This window comes from Ciconia boyciana, chromosome 1 (genome assembly GCF_034638445.1).
Source record: "Ciconia boyciana chromosome 1, ASM3463844v1, whole genome shotgun sequence".
NCBI lineage: Eukaryota > Metazoa > Chordata > Aves > Ciconiiformes > Ciconiidae > Ciconia > Ciconia boyciana.
The window spans coordinates 115,856,380-115,881,034 of record NC_132934.1 but is presented as its reverse complement, the minus strand read 5'-3'; the positions used below and the strand labels follow the sequence as shown (position 1 = coordinate 115,881,034).

Genomic DNA, 24,655 nt, shown 5'->3' with positions numbered 1-24,655 from the left:
AAGGCTATTTCAACTAGATGACATCGCTGTATTTCACAACAACGCCTCGGCGATTATTTAAACTGTTTGCAGTTTTCCTGTCAGCACCGGCTCACCTTTTACAGACGCGTTCCGAGGAAGAGGGGCCGCCCGTGCCGTTTCCCCCCGCGGTGCCCCGGCCACCGGCACCCCCGCAGGCCGGCCAGCGCCGGGGGACCCACGCGCCTCCCGCCGTTGATGTCGGCGCTGCGCGCCTGGCCCCGCCCTCCGGAAGCGCCGCGCTCTCCCGCCCCGGCCGCGCGGCTCCTCGCTCCCGGCCGGTGCCCAGCGCCGCCGCCGCCGCCGCCGCCATGGGGGGCAAGAACAAGCAGCGAACCAAGGGCAACCTGCGGGTGAGCGCGCCCCGCGGGGCGGGGGACTGCCAGGCCGCGCCCGTGGGCCCCGGGTACCGCGCGGCCTCCGCCGGTGGCTCCGGCGGGCCCTTCCCGCCCCGCATTAGCGGGGCCGGCGGGCGGCCTGGCCGGAGAGGGCGGCGGGGCTCGGGCCTCGGGCTTCCGGCAGCGGCGGGCAGGTGAAAGCCGCCCTTCCCAGTGCCTTGGGAAGGGGGCTGTAGGCCGCCGAAGCCCGTCCCCCGCTGGGAGGCGGCGCTGTCTTCGGGCCCGGATGCCGTAGCTGGGGCTGGGGCCGCCGCCGGGCCTCAGGGGCGACTCCTGGGCTGGGCCCGTGCTTTAGGGGAGTGCGACCGCAACTTCCTGGGGCGTTTGTACGCGCTTTCCAGAGAGGGGCACGGGTAGGGGGGTGTAACTGCAAAATCAGCACGAGTGTGAGTTCCGCAAGGTACCGGCGGGTACATTTAGTGTATTTTTCTGTGGAGAGCCTTAGAGTGCACTTGTTGTGGTGTCTCCGACTTGCCACCGGGCCTGAAGCGGTGTGACATCCGTCATATGTGGCACTCGCTCAGGATGGGAGAACTGTGGGTGAAGTGTTGCGTTCAGGGTAGGTAATTGCTACAAGTCTTCTCCCTCTCATGTATTTAGAGAAGACTAGGGAACGCAAAGAAGCGTGTCCTTATAGTTGAGGTTTCACGCTCAGGAAAAAAATGACTTAGTCTGTAGATATAGTAGTTGGGTAAAATGTGTCTTACATACCTCAAGAAAATCAGAAAAGTACGATGAACTTCAGCGAATTGTCATTACTTTAAAAAAATAAAAAACAAACTCAGAAAACTGCAACTGTCATTAGGAAATAGAAGGTATTTGGACTATAAGGTATCACAGAGAACATTAAAGCATCAGTCAGTTTTGGGACAGTATTTTCAAAAGAGCGTGGTTGACATAAACATGAGCCACTGATGTGATGAGCAAGGTGTTGACTTAACTGAGGCAAACTAGAAGAGATGCTGAACTCCAAAACACGCACTGTAATACTAATGGGATAGTATTATGCTGTGTTACATATGTACCCTTTTGCTCCATTCCTCTAAATCCTTCTTGGCCCCTTTGTTGCTGGTAGCATCCTTTGTTTCGTGTGTGCTCTTATTTTTCCCAGTGATATGAAGAGCATTCCTTGGGAGCTGTATCAGTCCATATGCAATAACATGAGAAGAACTAGTAAAAACAAGTAGTGAAGGAGGGTAAATGGTTTCTTAATAAGTTGTTCACTTAGAGAAGGACTTTTCTGTTATACTTTTTTGTATGTATATAAAAACAATATAATTTTCCATAAGTATTTGTGGATTAAAATCACTATGAGAGAAGGGAATACTGATTCGAAAGACAAGAATAATTTTCTGGGTCAAACTTCTATGTATAAAGCATAGGTGACCTTTTTCTGTGAGACTTTGTTTTAAATAGAAGGTTAATTATACAATATAAATAGGATAATTATTTCAAATGCATGATGCGTGCAAAATAAAATAAAATGACTGAAATAGATAACTGACTTGTTTCCCTGTTTTTTGTCAGCCTTCTAGCAGTGGCCGAGCTGCAGAGCTCCTCGCCAAAGAACGTGGAACAGTACCTGGGTTTATTGGCTTTGGAACATCTCAAAGTGATCTAGGATATGTTCCGGCAGTTCAAGGAGCAGAGGAAATAGACAGCCTTGTGGATGCTGATTTTCGAATGGTGTTGCGAAAACTTTCTAAAAGGGATATCACAACAAAATTAAAAGTAGGTGTATCCTTTGTCCCCCGTTAAATTTTTTTATCGGAAGACAATACATTTTTCTTAAGGATGGGAGAGGTATATATCAAGGTAGCTAATACTAATCTAATATTGGTAAATTTGCTAGAACTGCAAACCAGACAGTATCTTGGAGGACTTATAAAAAGGTCCGTCACGCAATGCTGACAGAGCATTCATAAAATTAACTCTATAGATGCTCAACTGCAAGAAATGAATTAATTTTTGAAAAAGAGAGTTGCAATGTCTGGTAGAAGCTGCTAAATTACAGAACATATCTATCTGATTTCTTAAATCATGCTCTTGATATCTTGATTTTAGGCTATGCAAGAGTTTGGGAAAATGTGCAAGGAAAGAGAAGCGGAAGTTGTTAAAGGCGTTCTTCCTTACTGGCCAAGAATTTATTGTAAAATCTCACTAGTAAGTATTAAAGTATCTAAATTAAAAACTTCTCTGGATACTTCCTGTGAAAACCTCTAAGGCAGTCTTTGTTGATATATCTAACTTTGTTGGAAGTACTGACTTGTTCTAGGAAAAGCACAAAGTTGAAGGAAAGTAGTGTTCTTTATTGTGGAGATGTTTCAGTATTGGCAGTGGGTGGAATCTTGAACTGTTGATGCCTGGGCTGCACTTGCTGGATGGAGATAGCTGTTTGTTAGGCCTTTATGTTAAAAAGATAACAAGATATTTCTTTTCATGAGTAGTTCTTTTACGTAGATTCCAGAACGGCTAAACAGAATGTACTGTTCAGTTAACATAATTATAAATCTTTTTGATCTAGGACTAATATCTAACCAGGCTTAATATTTAAAAAAAAAAAAAAAAAAACACACAAAAAAACCCACAACCATGAAAAGACCATGCGTAGCCATATAATCCATAATTTTTCCGATGTATTTAATACATCTCCAAACTATCTGGACTGGCTACTGTTGGAAATGTGATATGGGACGAAATGAATCACTATTCTGATCCGTTAGAGCAATTCCTAGTATTTCTTTCAGGAGCCAAGAGCATAGGAAATCATGATGTTTAAATTCACACACACATAATGGATAATGATGTACAGTTTGTGTAGGCTTATGGTCGTTTTAATCCAAAAAGTGTCTTCAAGGCTTCCTGTTTCTCTTGCCTCTTGTCTTTCTGTTAAATGTTTGTATAAAATGGAAATAGAAACTGTAGTTAGGGATATCAGGAAAAGGTTACAATTTTGGATGTACGACACATTGGGAATATGATGCTGCTAAGTTAGAACTCTCCCCTTTATCTAGGGATACCAAGACTTTTTTGTTGTTGTTGCGTATTTTCAAATCTATATAGCCCAATTCATTGCAAAAATGGCTGAACTGAGAGAGAGCTTTTTTTTTTTTAATCATCACTTCTGCTTTGAAATACCCGGCATCAAAGGTACATTTCTTAAAACAATAAACCTTTCCCTTTTTTTTTCTTCTTTTTTTTCTTTAACAGGATCATGATCGCCGTGTGCGAGAAGCAACTCAGCAATCTTTTGAGCAACTGATTCTTAAAGTAAAGAAACACTTAGCTCCTTACTTAAAAAGTATCATGGGATACTGGCTGATTGCTCAATGTGACACTTACTCCCCTGCTGCTTCTGCTGCAAAAGCAGCTTTTGAAAAAGCTTTTCCTTCAAGCAAACAACCTGAAGCCTTAGCATTCTGTAAAGATGAAATTCTTAATGTGAGTTTATACTTATGTATTTCTTCAAGGCTTTGTGTTGAGTATATGTCAACTTTTATTACAAGTTTAGAACTCATCCTGCCCCCATCTGTTCTTCATGGTTAAATTTCTTTCTGACCTGAAACTTTGCTCCTGCTAATGTGAAGAGAAGACTGAGGCAAAGACACATCCTCTGTCTTTTTGACTTGTGGTTAGAATGACTGGAACCAGAGGAATGAATATGAAGTGTATTTTCTTGTATGCATTTCTATGTAATGATGCTCAGTCATCACATAATGTTGCTGACAGATGGAATAATGATGCCGGAGTAGTTTAGCTGCAGTGGTAGAGGATTAAAGAATGCTGAGCAGTGTTTTGGAGAGCCTCTACAAGTTTAGTTCTGACCAAGGTTGATGCTCTTCTGCCAGTCATATATGAAATTGAATTGTCCGAATTTAAAAAGGTGAAAGTTTGCATTGCTGGCCCATCATATGCAAACTTAACCGTTTTGTTTGGCTTCTTTTTACCAGAAGCCTCTTGCCATAGGACTGCAACTTAGAAAGTATTACGAATTCTTGTTTCAAACAGTACCACAGCTACTATGTTCAGCAGGAGTCAGTTAAATTATGTTATTGTTCACTAGCATGTCTAAAATGTATTTAAAAGACTTGACTCAGAGGTTGTGAAGTTTTATTGTAGAGCTGTTTCTGAATAATGTGTAGACTATATTATTCACATATAAATATTAGATTCTCATGTGTATACATGTATTTTTTTTCCCCCTAGGTACTTCAAGATCACCTTCTGAAAGAAACACCAGATACACTCAGTGACGCCCAGTATGTTAGCCTGTTTTAACGTATATGGTTTCAGTCTTGGTCTGTATTGGGTTCTCTGTCCCTGGAGATAGTGGATTTAGTTTTGTTTCAAGAGGCAGAATAGTTATTTGAGTCCAGATCCCAGCAACTTTCTTTGGGACTAAAGTATAAATGCTTTTGAAAGTGTTATCAGTTGTCTAATTCTTGTTTCAGCTCTTTTAGGAGTAGCATTTTTGAATAGCTGGAAGATGAGATGACTTGAAACTCTCTCTTTTTCTAACACTTTATAATGTAATTTGGTAGCATTAGAACCTGTGGAAAGTTTACATATTTACATTGCTGGCATCTGAAATCAAAAGAAGAACACAGAAAAACTGAAGGTGGTTTAGTTTAGACAGTTTAGAAGAGCTTGAGAAGCCTACTGATTTATTTATGGTTCACTTTTGTTTTGTTTTGTTTTTTGAGAACTGTACCAGAGGAAGAAAGGGAAGCCAAATTTTTCCGGATTCTGACTTGTTCCTTGTTAGCTTTAAAAAAGCTGCTTAGCACGTTGCCAAAGAAAGAGATGCATTCATTGGAGGAAAAGTTAATGTCACTTCTGTCGCAAAACAAATTTTGGAAATATGGCAAACACAGCATACCACAGGTGACTTTTTAATTTCTTCTTTATTTTGGTTGTTTTGAGTTAAAGATAATACACTGAACCTAAGCAAGTATTAATTACTTGTATTCTACAAGAATGAACTTTGTACTTCGCTGAATTATGTTTGAAACAGCCTTCAAATTTCTAGGCCCTAAATCGACAATATTGCTCTAAAATTTGCCCAATAGGCTGATTTGTTATTTCCATATCGCCATCATCTACTTCTTGGCAATCTGCCATCATTTGAAATTCACGTAAAAGATACAAACTGTGTCAGCTTACTGCATGTGTTCTTAGTGCTTTTGGATTTTCATTTTTTTAAACCATTTTATTGGTCTTTGGACTGCTAAGACCAATAGTGCATAGAGTGATGAATTGATTCTGGTAGTATTTTGTTAAAATTTTTAAGGTGCTTTTGGAAAAACATGCCTTTTGAGAAGTATATTAAAATAAAATTTTTGATAAGCATTTTAATATTTTGAAGTCGTGTTTAGTGATAAACAGGCTTATCAAATAATTTCTTTATTTTTCTTTATTTTTAATAATATTTTAACCTTTGCTGATGTGATAAAATAGAGGGACTGCATGTTGTAAGTTACAGTGACTTTAAAAGGAATGTTATAAACTATGTGTAGTGACAGAGTGTTGTCATTTGACTAACATTTTGTTTTTCTGTGGCCTATGTCAGGTTCGCTCAGCTTTCTTTGAGCTGGCTTCTGCTTTTTGCCAGTACTTGCCTGAGCTGGTGAAAACTGAAGCACCAAGAGTTTGTCCTGCTGTTCTTCTCAGCATTGACGACAGTGATGCAGTGGTGTGTCCTGCTCTTTGGGAAGCTGTACTTTATGCTGTCACCACTATTGAGGTAACGTGGGAAACCTAAGGGGCAGATATTTTACTCAAATTTAACTTTTCATCAAGTACCATTGTTCTCTCTGTAGAATTAGGAGGAACAGCTTGACTGGGTCTTCTTTATGATTAATAACATGAACTTATAAATGCTACATGCTCCTTCTTCCTCCTTAGGGTTTCAGTGTAACTTTCAAATATATTGTGTCCAGCATGTCTGATAGTCAGAGTTGTTTATAAGTTTAATTAAATTAACCTGAATCCCTTTGATTAAAAATAGTTACTAATAAGTAAAATAATACTTAAAACCTTTTTCTTGGATAAAGATGGTTACAGAAATGACCTGCAGTGCATTTTTGGTTTGTTTGTTTTCCCTTCTAATTTTATGCTTGGTTCTATAACTTTTTTTTTTTTTTTTAAATTTTAAGTGAAATACCAGCTTTGAATGTATTAGCAGGATGAGCGCTGTTGCCATAGGCTGGGATGCTTTGAGGGTTCAGTGCTGCAGATCTCTTTTGTAACTGCTGGTATGAACTGTAACAATTTATGGGGGAAAAAAAATATTTGTTCAGCTTGCTATAAATACAGGTATCTGGAACTATGATAAATCAAATCAGATGACAAAAAACTTTGGGGTGTGCGGGGAAGGTGCCAAGGTATTTTGTAACCATCAGAAGATTTTTGAAGGGAGTTTTGAAGTTAGTGATGCTTCTGAATTTAGGATTTTGAAGTCCATTGCTTATTCTTGATAATAAGAACTCAGAATTAAATACAGGACCAGTTACAATAATGATTTTTATGGAGCATCCTTAAAGCATTATTAAACAGAAGCCTTTAATTGCAGTTTGCTAACAAGGAGGGTCCATTGATTTTAAACAATACAGAAACAGTTTTATCATGTTAACTTGTTAAATTCACAAGCTGAAATAGGGAGAAAGTAATTTTTAAAAATACTGGCAAGTGAATTTAAATTTTACAATAACTTTTTTCAGCTACAACATAGGGAGGTAAATTGAATGTCTAGCTTGGGAGTTCTTCCAAGGCAACGTATTCTCATTTAATTTATGATAGGTGTGTTTCTTTCTGTAGGACTGTTGGAGTCATGTAAATGCCAGAAAGGGAGTTCTACCAAAGCTATGGACAGTGCTTCGAGAAGGTGGACGAGGACTAGCTACTGTTATATACCCAAATCTCTTGCCATTCATTAGCAAGGTACCTCCTGGCATTGCAGAACCAAAGCTGGAATATTTCAGAACTTTTTTCAGCTCTATAATTCAAGGGTATGAACCACGAATTTATTTATTTATTTTTTTGAAATCAGTCTCTTTACATTAGGAAAGAGGAGAACTAATCTTCTTTAAGTAGTTAAAGATAAGTAACGTATCATTTGGCTTGAGGGTATTTAAATAGGCATTAATTGTTTATTTGAGAAAAGACTGTTTTCACTATGATTTTTGAAAACCATATTTTTAAAATACTTTTAAATATCCAAAACTAGAGTCAATCCTTTGTGGCTGTCCCTGTCTTCTTACCACCTTTTTGATTTTATTATATCTTCCTAAGTAAAGCATTCTTATCTTTCCTTGTCAAAGCTTCATGTTTATTCCATGATAAGTTTTAAAATGGGAAATTAATTTAAAATTAAGAGTGGCTTTGAAGATAACAGGCTCTTCTCATCAGTGTGTAATTATTACGGAGGTTATTGGGGATTAGCATTGTGATTGTGAAATTTCCTATATGCAGGAAATTTAAATCTTGTGGTACTGATTTTTAAAGGATTGAAACTGCTATAATTTTTTGCCTTTAAAATACATCAAAACCAACTTTCTATCAAATCTAATTCAAATAGATGCATGTGCATTGCGTACTCAAAAGCATATATAAGTTATTTTATGAAAGACTAATATGTAACTTATTTAAACAAAAATCAGTTCTTGATTGATGTTGGCGTGGCCATTAGCAGAGCTCTTGGAGAAGAGTGTTATGTATGGGTCGGTTTTGAAAAGTGTATAGAATTTTATTACAAGTAGTAAAATGGTTGTAATATTTGTATGGTAATTTGTGTAGTCTAATTTTCATTAAAAAGCAAACAAATCACAGTTGGTCAGACTCAAACTGGCTATGGTGAAACTGTCTTTTGGTGGGTTTTTGTTTTATTTTTTTTTCTTTTTTCTGTAATGTCAGAAAGTGACACCTTCTAAACCTCTGTGGTGTGTGTAGAAAATTGCAAAGGAGTTTTGACAAACAGCTGAAACAGTAGACAGTATGCTTGACTGGATATGTTTCCTCTTTTTACATAGGTATTTTTTTGTGAATGCTAAAACTAGATGAAAAAGTTATTTTAATATAAGTTACATTAAATGCCTGGATTTATTGTTTTGACTCCTTAGATACGTCCTGTTAAATTTGTTTTGATCTGACTTCTATCAATGATTCTATGATTCTCTGATTCTATATTCTGATATTGGTGGTGTCTGGGTGTTGCGGATGGAGTGAGAGTGCACTTCACTCATAAGAGAGAAGTAAAAATATAGTTTATTGATACAGAATAGGGAGTTAACAAAGTTCAATGCGACAGTGTTTTAACAAGATTCGATGGCGAGGCACACTTGATCATTTATTGCGTAGAGGACAGGGTCAGACAGAACTGTCAGGGAGACCCTCCCGTTGAGTCATTAGGTTCGGAAAGGATCCCCTTGCTTTCTAAACTCCTTCTCAGAGAGGAGTCTAGGTGTGGCTGGATCCAGTCCTAGTCCCAGACTTGGTCAATGGTTTCTGTCTAAAGGATTATATGTGCGCAATCAATCCTTTATATCACTTAGCTAAGATTTCAAAGTTTGGCATGCTGTTAGTCACTTACCGAGGATCTGTTGCGGCAAGGAATCTCTCAGCCTTGAGGAGTAACCTTGAGAGGCGTCCCTGCTCAAGGGGAGATCCTGGCGTGCAGCCCGCTGCCGTGCAGGAGAGCTCAAAGGGCCCTGGGCTGTCTGCTATTTAAGGAGTGAGATGATTGACTTATAGTCATATTTGCATATCAGCAAGAGGTTTAGATCCCTGCTTCAGGCAGCCCTTGGCTACTTTGTTGCCATTCGTCCTCAAGGTCCAGCATAAGCTGGATGCAGCTATCAGGATGACTCCCACTGATGGTTACTGCTTGTGCAGGGAGCTGGGGGCGCGGGGAGCACGCCGCCACACTGGGTAAGAACAACATAACCAAGGTTGCATTAGTTACATACATACTGGGTTTCTCAGAAGCATAGATGACTGAGCGTGCCCTCCCTCCAACCTGTTGTTTCAACAGGTTGTCAAGTGAGCGAGCAATAGCCAGCCCTTCAGAAAGTTCAGCAATTATAACTGCATTTATGGAATGTCTGCGCTTTGCCATACTACAGAAAATAGATGAAGATGACCAAAGACAAATTCATCAAATGCTTATATATGACCAGGTATTTATTAGAAATACTTAATACTGTTGTGTGTAAATTTAATAATTTAAGTTAAAGAAAAATGTAAATTTCTGTGAGGATTTACTTCTCTGTTGAAAGTTTCACTGGTTTTTATGGAAAAAATAATCTTACTGAATTTAGTCAATTTTTTCTTTCCTATAAAATTATCCCTTTTACTCTGCAGTTTAAATTATATTTAAAAAACATAAAAAAAGCATCCCACCTTGTATATTTTTATTAAGTGTTCAAGCATGAGTAATTCTGATGTTTTTGGAATTGCTTCAAAATTATAGAATTTTGTGGTGTTAAAAAGAATAAAATGATCATCTAGTTGGATCACTGTTCTTTAATAATTTTTTTTTCTTTTTATAGCTAATTCCTCTTACCAACGCTGTACTTAAGGAGCCCAGGTTACAAAATGGACCGTTATTTTATCAAATAGCAGAAACACTGAGCTCCTGGGAAGCTAAAGCAGAACTCTCCAATGGTGATGGCACAGATAAAGTTTTCCAGAAACTGTTGTCAAATTTTTGGGACCATCTTTTAAAAATGTGTGTACTTCATGTTGATACATTGGATGCTGATGAGAAATCATTGTTTGCCATATCTGGTATGCTAGAAATTCTTCAGAATCCAAAGAGCGCTACAAAACCAAACAACAGAAAATCTTTAAAAATCAGATTTACAGATGAGGATGAATCTGAAAGAAACACAGAGAATGGAAAGCTCACGGAAGTGAGAAATAGTGACTCTGAAATACAGGCTGACTTGCAGCATAGTTCACTTCTAAGGAAAGAACCTTTAGAGAATTTAGTCTGCAACCTTGCTGAACTGAGTATTGTGTATGTCAATGAACAGAAGTCAGAACAGCATTTGAAATTTCTCTCTGCCCTGCTCAATTCTTTTTCTTCAAACAGAGTTTTTCAAGTACTTTTAGAGCAGGGAAATGATGCAAGCTCTGCGCAAGCTGAATCACAAAACGAAATTAAAGCTCATCATGAAAGTCCATCTGTACAATTTCTGTATATGAATTTAATAACTTGGCTGAAAGAAGACTGGAGGAAAGACACCCATTTTCTGGTTGATATTTTGTACAGTGTGCTTAATTGTTGCAACAGTAATGATGAAAGGAAAATCGTTCTTGATGATTTAACAAAGGTATGACTCTTGTACATTTTGTTATTAGTTTTTGTCAAAGTGACTACTCTTTGTGGGCTGTGATTGGTTAATCATTTTATTTTGGGGCTATGGAATGGAAGATATTCTACATGAACTTAGATAAGTTCAGCGTAAGGAAGGTAGATTTAGGAAAGGTTGATGTGACAGTGTTGGGGTGAAAGTTTATGACATATGTACCTTTCTATACGGTATAAATCATTAAAAAAAAAAAGTAACATCAGAATTTCTCTGTTCTTGCTTCTTTATACAGTGTGCTTTTATACTAGTCATCAGTGGCCTTTCTTATAAATACAGTCCCTTATTGATCTGTGTGGCAGAGGAAGACTTGGAAGCCAAAACTAATATATTCAATAACTTTGTTACTAAAACTTAGCAACTTTTGCTTGTCCCTTGCAGAAAATAAAGTTGTAAAACAAACAGTTAAAATGGTATTAAATGCTTCCTATTCAGCAAAGAATTTGTTAAATATTGTGGAATTTTGTTTTTCTTTTCAGATGGATCTGAAATGGATTATTTTTATCCAGATAATTCAAAAGGTACCTCTTAAGACTTTTTTGTTCTTGTTTTGCATAGTTTTGAATATTTCCCTGGTGTTAGCTTTGAGAGTTACATGTGTGTGTTTGACTTTTTTTTTATTTATTATTTAAGTAGTGATAACTTCCATAATGTGAAAACCTTGTAGTAATAGTTTCATAGTGTTGTTTAACTGCATTTAAATCTGGGGACAGCCTTAGAAATGAAATTATGATACCAAAACAAAAGCATCTTTGTCCCTTCTGTTTTTGGTCAGTTTGCTCTTTGAGCCAGGGGGATTCCTGATTTGTTTCTGGTCATCCCTTCTAACCTAGAGAGAATGGAGTTGGGTATCAGACCAATAATTTAAATGATTATTTTGTATCATCACCCTTACATCGTGCTTACAAGGAAAAGATAGTATAGCGTTTTTTCATATGGGATATTGAGGGACTGACATTTAAGTGATCGCCTGGGATGAAATATGAAGTGTATTACAAATTTTTGGACAAGAACTCATAGCACTTAATTTACAGTCCAATGCATTGACCGTAATATCTTTCCTCACAGATACTGTATATTTTAGGAATCCTCAGTTTTTGTAATTTTGTAACTCATAATGGCTTATCGCCAAAATAATGTTTTTCTGATTTGTGACCTTCCATTTCTTTTTAGAGAAATTCAGATGCTGTAAATAGATTTTATGTTGTAAATAGATTTTATTTCAGCCAACCTGGTCATCCAAAAGTTATCTTTCTAACTCCAGTGTAGGCATTCCCTGGGCTCTATAGTTGGAGGAAAGGAAAAAGAAGAGCTTTCAGATGACTTGTTTCACTCTAAAGTAGAGGTCTGACCTAGCCATAAGTTGCTGTCTCTGACCAAAAAGAAAGTTGGGGAGATTGTTGCAGATGTAAACACGTAGAGACTTATTGTTTGACAGATGATATGATTCCCACTCTGTGTTTGCAGGTTTGACATATTAATCTTATGCTTAGTTAGTAATAAAAGTTAATATCCTCAAAAGATTATTAGAATTATTTTCTTGTGATTCAGGCATGCTCAAGCACAACAAAACTTTCCTTAGTCTCTGACTGGCTGAAAGGAGATACACTTGGAGAAAGACTTGTAATGCTTGCAGATGATCTGTGTCACCTGAGTTTAAAACCTATAGCAGCCTCATTAGAATCATCCTCTTCAGAAAGGTGGACCCTCCTGAGCTTAGTGTTGTCGCAACACATTAAAAATGGTAAGCATATTTATTCTTTGGAGTCTGTGAAGTGTAAATACTGCGCTTATGCTTTGTAAAAGGTTGAAAGGAATTTGAGATCTTCCAGAATACTTAATTTGGAACAGCTAGGCTTTCTTCTGGTTTTTTTGTTGTTGTTGTTGTTGTTTTGGGTTTTTTGTTTGTTTTGGGTTTTTAACCTGAGCCAATTAACCATGTCCAGTTTAATTTTGTAAACACTAACTTGCAGCAGTGACATTGCAATTTTTTTGGTCTGCATTGCTAAACAAAAGTCAGTGTTTAAAGAACAGATTCAGATGTACAAGTCTGGAAAACTAGGAAAATTTAAGTAAGTTTGATTTATTAGCTGATGTGCAGTAAAATAATAATAATTTTTAAACCATACCATCTGAAATTTACCTTCAAAACTAGAATATAAAAAATCAATAGTTATGGACCCATGTGTGTGTTGGTAATGCCTTGTTACAGGACCTATGAATTGCTTTGAGCTATTTTCAGTTAGATTCATGTATTTTAAAAACTGTGTATGTGTAGTCACGCTGTATATACAATGTATTTTTTATTAATAACATCCTATTTAATTTCTTCCTTGTGTTTTGTGGTATCTGTGATACAGACTTCTAGTGGAGTTCAATTTTCTTGATGTTTTCTGTGTAAACTTGTCATTTGTGTTTTGTTAAACTCGGCATTTGCTTTGATCCCTGAGGTAACATACTTCAGTTTATCTGAATGCTGGGCATATTTGTGATGCTTTCAAGTTTCAAAGATGCACACCACAAGTTGACTGCAGTGGATATTCATAGATAGTGCATCTTGAAGGTGTTGTAAGATTGTTATTTCTGTTATTGGAACTTTTCATGTAGAGGAGCATCAGGAAAACCTGTTCCCTCTCTCCAGAGCGAGTTCAACAAACTTGCTGATTTGTGAGTCAGGGGTGTCCTAGGGCTGATTGTCCAGTGGCTTTGCTTTTTGGCTCTAGAGCTGGAGATATTGCTGAGCTCAGGTATTCGTTTTGTGCTGGGTGCTGTGTGACCTGTTTTTAATGCATGTTGGATGAAGTCTAAGAGACCTTCAGGAACTATGGTTCTTCTTGACTTAGTGATTTAGGCCAAAATAGAGTATGTAGACTTTCAAGAAGACTTTTGATGAGATCTCTCATCTAAGTTTCTCAAGGTAAACTGTCATGGAGTAAATGGGAAGGGCCTTTCATGGATCAGTAACCTATCAGATGATAGGAATTAAAGGGGAGAAGGGATAAATACTGAAAATATGATAATTGTTTCTGATAAATTATTCATAGTAATTAAAACTGAAACTTCAGGGAGCTGTAGCAGTGTGTTGTGATACTGAATGATTAACTGATATAATTACAAATGAATTTCAAAACCAATAAATATCAAAAGTGTACATGAGAAGAGCACAATTGTAACTGTATCTGTTCAATGGTAGGCTCTGAGCTGTCAAAACTCAGAAAAGAGATCTTCAGTCATTGTGATGGTTCCCTGTAAGTGGCAGGTTGGTACTCAGCAATAAAAAAGGTATACAGGTTATTAGGAGCTGCTGTGAAAAGAACAGAGGACAAAGGAAAATTATTATAACATTGATGTGTCAATATCTTGAATACTGCCTGTAGTTTTGGTCACTGCAATATTCTTGTTCTCCTATATGCTTTTGAAAAAAGGTGTGGTAGAATTAGTATATGCCCAAAGAAAGATGTCAGGGATGGTTAGGCAAACGCAGTGGCCTCTGCTTGTAGAGGCAATAAAACAGGCTAGAATTTTTCAGCTTACAGTGAAAGTGATTGGGGATGGGGTTGTGGTAAAGAGCCATAAAATCATAATTTGTATGGAAAAAGCAAATAGGAAGACATTTTTCATTGTTTCTTTAAACGGAAGAGCCTGAGATTGCTTACAGATATTTAGATAGCAGGCTTGAGGAAAGAGAAAAGTACACTTCTTCATGCAGTTCATAATTAAATAATAGAACTCATTGCCACAGGATGCTGTGGAGTTTGAGGATAAATGGGATTAGCCTACTTCAATTCAGTGAGAAAGGAACTAAGCATATTCATGGAAGATTGGTCTGATTGGGTTAATTATATGCAATGGTCCAGGTGTAATCTCTGGCTCACAATTGATTACCAGAAGCTAGGAAGGAATAAAAAGGGAAGGGATCGCTCTGCACTTGCTGTATTTTATATACCTTTTGTCTAAGCTGCTTCAGCTGGTTTAGAGAAAGGATACTTGGCAATGTGAAACTTTGGCTAGGTGATCCTGGATGACTGTGGAATAAGAAAGAGAGTTTAAGTATACATCAAACTGAAACTACTTTGCACTTTATTTTGCATTCAAAATTAGTAAATGAAAACAAATCAGTACATACTATTATGATGCCTTTGAATGATCGTGTTTATCAAGTAATCAAAGCATACTGTCTTTTTCCTCTTCCCAATAGAATCTTTAATTGGTGAAACTTTTGTTGAAAGGATTATTGATAAACTTCAAGCAGCTCTGTCTAAAGCTAAGGATCTTTCTGAAGCTGGAAATACTGAACCATCAGTATCTTTCATCTGCGATGTAGCCTCAAGCTTTTTCAGCTCAGTTAAAGGGTGTTTACTGATGCCATCCTCAGAAGACTTGCTGCTTACCATCTTCCAATTGTGCGCTCAGAGGCAGGATGCTACACACTTAACAGGTAATTTGGAAAAAACTTCAGCCAAACCTTTTCGTAGTTGATGATTACATCTAAAATCTTCTTTTTCATGAAACAGATTCAGTATATAATAGAATATTGAGTTCACAGACATTGAGCACTTGCAGCTGTAACTGACATGAAAATTTGTGCTTTAGTTTACAATGCCAGTAGTTACTACTAAACAGCAAGTCCTGTACAACTTTACGAGGATTTTAAACTTTTTTGATGTGAGTATCCCTGTGCTTCAGCTATCTTTGGGGCTGTGATATTCCACACTCTCTGGAGTGTTACATAAATTATTTAAGGTCTATGAAGTACAAAGAATGAGCTTTTTTTGGTTCATTCTGCAGTGTGAGGTTCCTATGAAAAAAATGTTTCAATCACTTCATTAAAGATACATATATTTATTCTGAAACCATTCATATTGGTGAAGTTGCTCTGACAAATTGTGATCCATTTCTCTCTCCACCAGCATCTGACTTTCAGGCTGAGATCCTGATTTACATTCTTTGAATGCAGAATTTGAGAGTGATAAATTAGTATATGCATTTACTGACATAGATACAAAGGAGGAAGTGTTGCAGTGTTGTTGTAGAAATGAAGTAGGACAACACTAACCTGAAAACCACTGCTGCTTTGCAAATGAGTATTGATGTTGTGGAAGTTCAGTATTTCAGTATTTTAAGAAGATCTGTAGTTTTGAAGACCATATGAACATATTGTAGTAGACAATAGGAACATCACTCTTATTCTCAAATAAAATTGGTCTACAACAAGAAACCTATATATTTGCCTGTGATAGTTACTGCATATAACCACATAGAAAAGAGAATTCTTCTCCCGCTCTAGGACCTTTAGACATGCGATTGTTGCTGTATGCTGTAGGTTGTAATTTGAGTTTACCTGTTTGTGGTGGTTTTGCTTGTCTGTTGTTTTTTTTCTTTTCCCTACAATAGATTTACTTGTATGTAAATTAAAACACACGTGGATGTCTGGTGTAAATTCACTTGTGCATCAACTTCAGAGTATGCAGAAACAGAGTACCTTTTTGCATAAATCTGCACTGTGGGTCAAGAATCAAATTCAGTCTTCCTCTTTGGATGTTAAAAGGTAATTGTGATTTACATGTCCATTTCATAATATGTTGTTCTCTGAAACAAACTAAGATCAGTGCTGTGCTATTCCTTATTTAATTGGCATCTGTGTTACTGAGAGTTTTTTCAGCCTGTCAGAGGTAGAACTGTTGCATAGAGCATAACTTAAAACTTGAAAATGTATATAGCGTTGTATCAATGTAAAATAAAGCAGCTTGCTTTTACTGGATAGTGCCAAACTTGTTTGCAGTGTTTTCTCGTTTTCTCAGCCTTCAGGTTTTGATCTCTACAGTTAGTGATTTGTTGTCTAAGCTTATGGAAGCTGATGGACAGTCTGGATATCTTGTGGGAGCTTATGTTGAGCATGTCACACCAAACAAAACTGAGTGGGTGAAATTGCAGGAGTCTCTGTCCACTGAGGTATGAAAATCATAATGGACTTGCATGCGATAGTCAATTTTATCTCAAGTCTCTGTCCTTTAGGGTGATAAGCATTCTTTATTTTGACGTGGCACTGCAGTTGTGAATATGTGTATGTCTGTGTAGAGGTTCTTTTCAGCCTCTGTCCATGACAGAGGACAATCTGTATGTTTATGTTCCCATCCAGTACTACTGGAGAAAATAAAAATCTATGAAATTACTGTTTTCTGCATGGAACACTGGCAACTTACTTTACAATTCAAGAATTTTTTCTGACAGAATATACGTCATTAAGATGTTCTTATCTAAGTTAATTCTTCTGCAAGATTCATTTTGTGAAATACACCAGTGTCTGCAGAGGAACATGATACGCTGACTATCAACAAAATGCTGACATACATAGAGTGGAGAAGGACATACATTTCCTGTCCAACCACCAATCTTCAGTAACCCTAGTATTTCTTGTAAAATATGTAGAGTTCTAAAGATACATATTTATTTCTGAGGCAGCAATGCAGTTTCAAGTTACAGCTGTGCATATAGGGGTTTTTTAATATGCTGGAGTGGGTCATCCTCACCATTGTGCTTTTGGAGTTAATTTGTATCTTTTGTGGTTATTTTTTAATAATTCTGAATTTTCAAGGTTAAACAGATCAAAGCTCTTCTATGCATCATTAAAACGTCAATTATTTGTTCATACTCTTTTTATATACATATTACAGTGGATGCACAAACCTCTTTTGGAAGGAAGGCTTAGTATGAATTGTGAACCTTTGGGATCATGTGTCAAGCTGTGTGGCACAACAAAACTTCCAGGCCATCTATGTACTTCAGCCTTATTAAGTAAAATGGTGCTACTTGTCTTGGAAAATGGTATAGTCCATGGAAATGATGAAGCTGAAAGAAAGAAGATTGACAATATAAGTAAGTTACGAGGGTAAAACTTAAGGGAATTGTTTTTATAGTAGTTGTAAATTAACCTGAATTGATAATTAGAAATGAATAGTTAAAGTTTGAGAAAACATGAGAATTAATGAGGTATGAGAAATCATCCTTTTACCTTTTGTTGGTTTTTTTTTTTTGTTAGTTCTCCTTTAAAAGCATAAGTATGCACAAGTATAGTATTTATATTTCTAGGACTTTTTGTGATTATATACATGCTATCTCAACAGAACTTTGAATGTGGAGAAGTTTGAATTTACAGTGAACTTCAAAACATGTGGTGCATTGTCATGAGTGGGCAATAGGAACTGTATCCATGCCATCCAATAAACAACCTGAGTGTTTAGCCATAATGTAAAGATATTTTGAGGCAGCAATTTTTCTTAATTCCACCTGGTGGAATCTTGTTTCTTTTTATTTATAAATGCTTGAATTAGAGCCAGCATTATCAAATTAACAATTTTATCTCCAAAAGTCTCACCATGATGAGAAGTGTAATTGTTCAGTGTGGGTCTTTGTAAGCTAATGAAGAAACCACATGCTAACTATTATCATCAAATTTGTTTGTTTTTTTTCCTGGACTTACGTCTTGATTGCCTTGTCTGCAAGAAATACATATTTAAAAAAAAAAGAGAGAGAGAGAATAGAGAGGAGTTAGAGCTCTTGTCATGCTTGATTTGCTTTAAAATTTCCTGAACATCTAGAATAGCTTATTGTAGCCTTTTCTTCTCTTGTCTTTTATGATGCAATGGCAAATACCCAGTTCATGCTCTGAAGCACCTGAGATTGCATGTAAATGTCATCTTTTTAATGCATTAAAAACATACTTTAAAAGAACCAACAAAACCTTGACCTGAAACTTCTTGCTTATGCACTGAATATCTTCAGCAGTTATTATAAACAACAACCTTTATTTAATTAGTTGCAGAGCTGTTGTACTCATTACAATGGATTGAAGAATTGGAGAATCCTCCTTATCTGCTTCTGGAATATCTTCATATGTTAGAAGAAATGCACATCACGTATGAGAAGTTCAGTACACTTGGTAATACAACTAGCCTTCAGCAAACAATATTTGATAGGTATGTAAGAACAAGTAAAACAACCCTTAACTCCGTCTTCCTATTTTGCATTGTGTAAAGTGCCACCATATTTCCTTACATGTATTGATTCAAACTTCATCCAAATGCTTTTGTTGTGAACTGTGCATCTGTATATATTAACCAGGGTCTTTCTTCTTCTTTGAAGATCAGAGGAACGTGGGAGACTCTGGTCCTTAACCATGGCTAAAGTGATTCATGCGGAAAACACTGTATCCTGTGAGATGAAACAACTTTTTAAGACAACAGAAGGGTACCTTAATAGTGCTGCCTATAATCTTTTAGTTTGTTGCAAATGTTGATAAAGTTAAATGATACTGATTCTGATGAATGACAAATGAAGACTGAAAATTTGGTGTATGGTGTGTAAAAGTGAGACTTGGTTTAGTGTGTGGGATTACCTACATCATAGGATATTAGATCATTATGAACCAAATGACATTTTATTTACTAGTTACATTTTTGGGTTTGTTTCATTCTTGATGTTTTGCTTGTATGAATAGGTTTCTGCCATTAACTGAGGGCAGATTGCATACACTTCAGTGTCTATCACCTTTTTTAATTGAGGAAGAAAAGAAAGAACTTGTCTTCCACTGTGTAGCCAAACTTATGACATGCACACAGACAGAGCTTTCCAGCACTGATGGTGAGTATGTTCTTACCTCAGTCCACTTCATTAGAATTTAAGAACATTATTTTGTAATAATGTTTGCTTTTAGATAAAACGTAACTATAATAGTATCATTTTTCCTAGAAAGAAATGTCGTCTTAGTTTGCATATTTCTTCTAGACTGTTTGATGTAGTAGTTTTCTGCCTTAATAAGGAAGTACAAGCTATACTGCCTGGTACAAAAGTAAAACTAAAAGTTTTAGGCTGATACTGTTAAAAGAATTTTGATATTGCCGTACTTCTTGTTTGGTCTATCTGATTTAAACACATCTGTAAATATAAAAGTTTTCAATTAATCATTTAGGCATTTAGCATGCAAAAATATTATTATTGTCAGCTGTTAGTGTCATGATTGTCTTTGGATGCTTTAGCAAGAACTCATTGACAGTTTATGTATGATTTTTGAGTAGTTCTTCCAGTGCATGGGATATAGTGTGCTGAGTCAGAACTGCTGTACATACGCTTCATCAGCTTTTGAAAAATTACTTAGAGGTGATTGAGGTGTGTTATAATATTGCTCTGAATATCCTTTAGAAAACCTTTTATATTTTCACAAACTTGTTGCTTTTCAAGAAAATTCTTCGGAAATGCTCACACACAGTCCTTCTACGTGTTTGAATTAGATGTCGTTTAAAAAAAAGAACTTTTTTTTTTTCTCAGTACTGCTTTTTTGCTTTCTTGCATATACTCTTATTGATCAGTCTATATAAAAACTTGAAAGTTGATTTTGTATTTTTTAACAGGACTGTGCTTACTTAAATTGAAAAAATTGTCTTTGGTGACTTTAAACTACGGACATCTGTCCCTTGGCAGTGTCCTCAGGTTTTCAGATTAATTCTTCACATGGATGTCCTCAAAGTGAGAAAATTTTCAGTGTTAGTGTCATGCAGCAATCTTGGATCTTTCTACTGTGGTAGTTTCCCTAACTCTTACTCTTCAGACTTAGTTAAGCTTTCCTGGCTTTCTGAGTGAACTGGTGAACCGCCCAAATGTGGCTGTGAAACTTTAAACTGAAAATGGGAACAAGAATCCTCACTCCTCCCCTGCTGTGGAGTGCTCTTGTTTGTAACGCTGGCCTGCATTTTCCTTTCCACTGCTTCTCATTTTCCTAGGGATTCCTGAGCAGACAATATATACCCAAATTTTCCCATGAAGTGTGACTTAGGTTGCAGGCTTACCATTTTTTTTCAGATCAGGAAAGTGCTGGTAAAGTTCTTGTAAATCATTGCACTGCTGCTGAAGTGAAGTGGGTTTTTTGTTTGTTTTTGCTATGCATAAATGGTACTTTAATTAACTCAGTTCTTTGTCATCATGCTTGTAAGAAATGTTCTCCAAGGAGTCTAGATACATGCAGTTTTCCTTAAAAATAGAAAACAGTACTAATGCAAAAGTAGTACTTCACTCTGAAAGTAAAAATTAACATTCTTACAATAATATTGGAATTCACAACTTGCAGTTACATTTACTTAATTATCTGTCCAAATTATTGCTTAGCACACTACATTTTTAGTAGCACAAACAGATTTAAATCTTATCAGGTATTTTTTCTTTTTGTTAATTATATAAACCAACAATTAATCTTATAGGAGTTTTTGGTTGGTTTGAGTTTTTTGTTTTGATTTGGTTTGAGGAGTTATTTTGTTTTGTTTTTTTCTTTTAATTTTGGGTTGGATATAGTATTTTTGATTTAACAATGGCATCTCTGGATTAAGTGTTCAAAGAAGAAAGCTTAGGTATTATCCAAACTACCTTATGATATTAATGTTAAGTTCAAATAAAATGATACAGTCAGTTGACATACATTCCAATGTTTGTTTTGTCTTGATAATTAAGACCTATCGACTATGATATTTTTATCACGTTTATAGGAGCGTTTGGTTGTCTTTCCATTTTGAACTCCTGCTTGAATGATGGAAGTATTGATTGTGATCACCTACTACCTGGAATACTAAAAATCATAATATCTTGGAAAAACGATAACGAGGACAGCTTTCTCTTCAGCTGGTGGGTGCAACTTTGAGATAATTTGACTTTTTTAAAAATTCCTAAAACAAGAGTTTAAAAATACAGAGTAGTTGTTAACTCAGACAAAATCAACAAAATCAATTTGTAAGTTACAACCGCCATCCACTGCTCTAATATTACATTTTTAAGCCTTTGTAGAACTGCATCCCTCAGCTTAATATACCTGTCTTTAAGTATGTAGTAACTCATGCTAAAGAAAATTACCTGGGTGGTTGAAGGCTGGGAATATAGGAGCTTTTTTAATGCACCTAGATGTCAACTGTTTTCAAAAGCATTCAGAACTGACCAACTTCTGTAGATGTTGCTGGATATTTAGTTCCAAATTCTGATTATTTAGGTAGCAGAAAGAAAACTTGGATACCAAACTTAGGTGTCTGTTTTTTAAAATTCTGGACCTGAAAATCTAACTTAGAAAGCTTCCAGCAAGGAGTGAAAATACACTGAGGTTCATTTGTCTTGAGTATAGTGAGAAAAATCCAGGCAACAAAGTCTTGAAATAATGTACACTATTTGTACACTTGAGGGCTTATATTTTATTCATAAAATTAGTAATTTAAATGATTATTTTTCTTGCACTGATTTAGTTAAAATTGCTAAATTTCATAGTTTATGTAAGTATATTACTTGAGTGAATATGTAAATTATACCATTTTAGGAATCTGTATAACATGCAAATGAGTAAGTAGCTCTGATAGACTGTTTTGTACCAGTTGACTGACTGCTTTAGCCTTGGCAGCTGATGTAGTAGTCTAACTTTGAAAGACAGAGTATGAAAAGCACACAGGGCAGAGCCTGGTGCAAGACTAATGTGTCCTAAGAGGAGGAGTGAAGGCAAGAATATAAATACTCATGTCTACAACATGAAGATATGTAAGCTTTCATTGTATTTTTATTGCAGCAATCTGAAAGAAACAAGTGCTCAGTTGCTTGGTTTCAACATAGAGATGATCCGTTACCTTCCCTTGTTGTTGAAGTATTCCACAGCTCCTTTGGCCGATAATGAATGGGACTTTATCATGTGCTCCATGCTGGCTTGGTTAGAGGTAATATGAAAGAGACTATTACTAACCATTGCATTTCAGCTTTTAATAGGATCCTCCAGATGCCCTCTGAACCTACTGGAGTGATGCAGGGGAGGGGGGGCTTAAAAAAAATAGGCTATACGTTTTTATAATCTTACTGGGCTGTCTGATCAACATTTCATCCTAAATCTTTGAAAGCTGTATGTTAAAAGTTCACCTGTCTATTTACAAAGTGGAATGTTGGGTATCAGGATGATACAGTAAAAGATTGTAGAAGCTATGCCACATCGCAATTAAATTTGGACAAAGATGCATGAGGATTGCCAAGAGGAATGGAAATCAGAGTGCTCCTAATGGCTCTTACTTAGAGTTTAGAACACAGTGGTCTTAACAGTTTTAACTTTGTTTCGTCTAATGTGCGTGTTAACTTTCTAGTACTTTAGAGTAATGATCAATATTAATAGCTGGGTACTCAGCATTTCAAAGATAACTTATTTTAAAAAGCATCTCAATTGAAAAATGGAACTAAGAAAATAAACTTTACCTACCTCATGAGTCCTGATGTTCCATATCGGTGTACTTACCTTTTTAGATTATTCTCTGGATATGGCAGGCACATAGTTATCTCAGTTTAGCAAATATTTGACACAATGTTAAAAAGAGTTGCACAAAGTCCTTTTTTCATTTAACTTTGAAAAAGGTCATGTGTAGCTTAAAAGCACAAGCAATACTGTATCTTCTGTTTCTTTTTTGTATATGGAGATGAAATTACGTCCCCCTCCCTGTAATATGATGTTTAGTAACGGCATTGGTAATTGAAGAATAATTTTGAAATGTGTCTGCTGTAGGTCTCTATGTTGAAAAATAACATCCCTTTAACACTGAAGTCTAACATGACATATAAAAATTAACTGAATGAAAGGCAGTATCTGCATTTGAACATCTAAATGATCACATAAAACATCAAAATTATATTCTAACGCTGTTAGAAAACAGGATACAGAATCTCTCACCCTGTAGCTTTTTTTTTTTTTTCTTTTTTTGATAGCACCCTCTGTCACTACACACTCATAAGGGCAGGCTGGAAACTTCCATTTGGCCTTTCTTGGTCTGAGGATTATTCTTCTTACCTATGCTGTGTGTCCCTCAAAACTGTATTTTTTTTTTTAATTTAAAAAAAAAACAAACAACAAACTTGTATGAAAAACTTGTTGCATAGATTAAGTGCTTGGGAATATTTTTAACATTTAATGATATTCCTTTTTTGGGGAAACTAGTAAGAAGGAGCTAGGTTGGGGGAGAGGAAATATTGTCCTGATCGCCACTTCAATAATTTCCAGTTTACAATAGCGTATTGCAAATTTCCTTCTGCAATTTGGAAATACAAGCATGATATTGGTATGGCTTTTATGTTTGGGAGAGAAAAGTAAGAGCACTTCACATATCGGTTTTGGCTCACTTGGCTGCACAAGTGCTCCAGATAAGCTACAGCTGTGTACATTTCTATTTGAATCCACTTGGTGGCAGTTTCTTTCTGTCATTATAAGGAAGGTCACATAAGGGAAGCAATCCAGGATTCTAAATGTGATGAGATGTGGAAATAATTTTCAGCAAGCCTTACTAAAATACAGATTATATTTTTAAACTTTTTTCTTTTTTTTCCCCAAATAATTTTTAAAATGGTCTTTGCAATTGAATCTTCTTTGACATTGTACTTTCTGGTATAGACAAGGAATGTGAAACACATGTTTTAAAGCAAATTTATAGTTAAGAAATCTCCCTTTTTCTTTTTTTTTTTTTTTTCCCCTCCTAGACAACAAGTGAAAACTGTTCACTTTATCACATCCCACTTGTGCAGATTTTTGCTTGTGTCAGTTGTGACTTGGCATCTGCCCTTAGTGCTTACTTTGAAGCTGCAGCTCCTGAAACTACTGAAAACCTTCCTGTCAACTTGATCAGTGAATGGAAAGAATTCTTTTCTGAAGGAATTCACAATTTGCTGTTACCTTTGTTGGTGAAAGTCACAGGCAAGTATATGGCAAAGAGGGTAATAATGGTACCTGCCAGGCTATTCTGAAATAGAACTTGGCAGGCCGTACTTTTGAATTTATAGGAATATTATGTCAACATAGCTTATAAAAACTTACTTTTTTGAACACTT

At 36.3% G+C, this 24,655-nt stretch overlaps 1 protein-coding gene across 1 annotated transcript in view; it reads left to right on the top strand.

Moving 5' to 3' along the window:
• The first annotated feature begins 88 nt into the window (after window positions 1-88).
• The window catches only part of LTN1 (listerin E3 ubiquitin protein ligase 1), a 31,696-nt gene continuing 7,129 nt past the window's right edge, over window positions 89-24,655 (top strand). Inside the window, exons 1-22 of the mRNA XM_072844807.1 lie at window positions 89-371; window positions 1,944-2,147; window positions 2,481-2,579; window positions 3,627-3,857; window positions 4,623-4,675; window positions 5,120-5,300; window positions 5,986-6,159; window positions 7,233-7,423; window positions 9,445-9,589; window positions 9,962-10,747; window positions 11,263-11,304; window positions 12,335-12,527; window positions 14,982-15,221; window positions 16,178-16,331; window positions 16,585-16,735; window positions 17,458-17,659; window positions 18,600-18,759; window positions 18,926-19,030; window positions 19,281-19,423; window positions 21,316-21,451; window positions 22,371-22,515; window positions 24,308-24,521. Coding sequence (XP_072700908.1) covers window positions 330-371; window positions 1,944-2,147; window positions 2,481-2,579; window positions 3,627-3,857; window positions 4,623-4,675; window positions 5,120-5,300; window positions 5,986-6,159; window positions 7,233-7,423; window positions 9,445-9,589; window positions 9,962-10,747; window positions 11,263-11,304; window positions 12,335-12,527; window positions 14,982-15,221; window positions 16,178-16,331; window positions 16,585-16,735; window positions 17,458-17,659; window positions 18,600-18,759; window positions 18,926-19,030; window positions 19,281-19,423; window positions 21,316-21,451; window positions 22,371-22,515; window positions 24,308-24,521 — 3,991 coding nt within the window. The 5' untranslated portion in view covers window positions 89-329. The remainder of the gene's footprint in view (window positions 372-1,943; window positions 2,148-2,480; window positions 2,580-3,626; window positions 3,858-4,622; window positions 4,676-5,119; window positions 5,301-5,985; window positions 6,160-7,232; window positions 7,424-9,444; window positions 9,590-9,961; window positions 10,748-11,262; window positions 11,305-12,334; window positions 12,528-14,981; window positions 15,222-16,177; window positions 16,332-16,584; window positions 16,736-17,457; window positions 17,660-18,599; window positions 18,760-18,925; window positions 19,031-19,280; window positions 19,424-21,315; window positions 21,452-22,370; window positions 22,516-24,307; window positions 24,522-24,655) is intronic.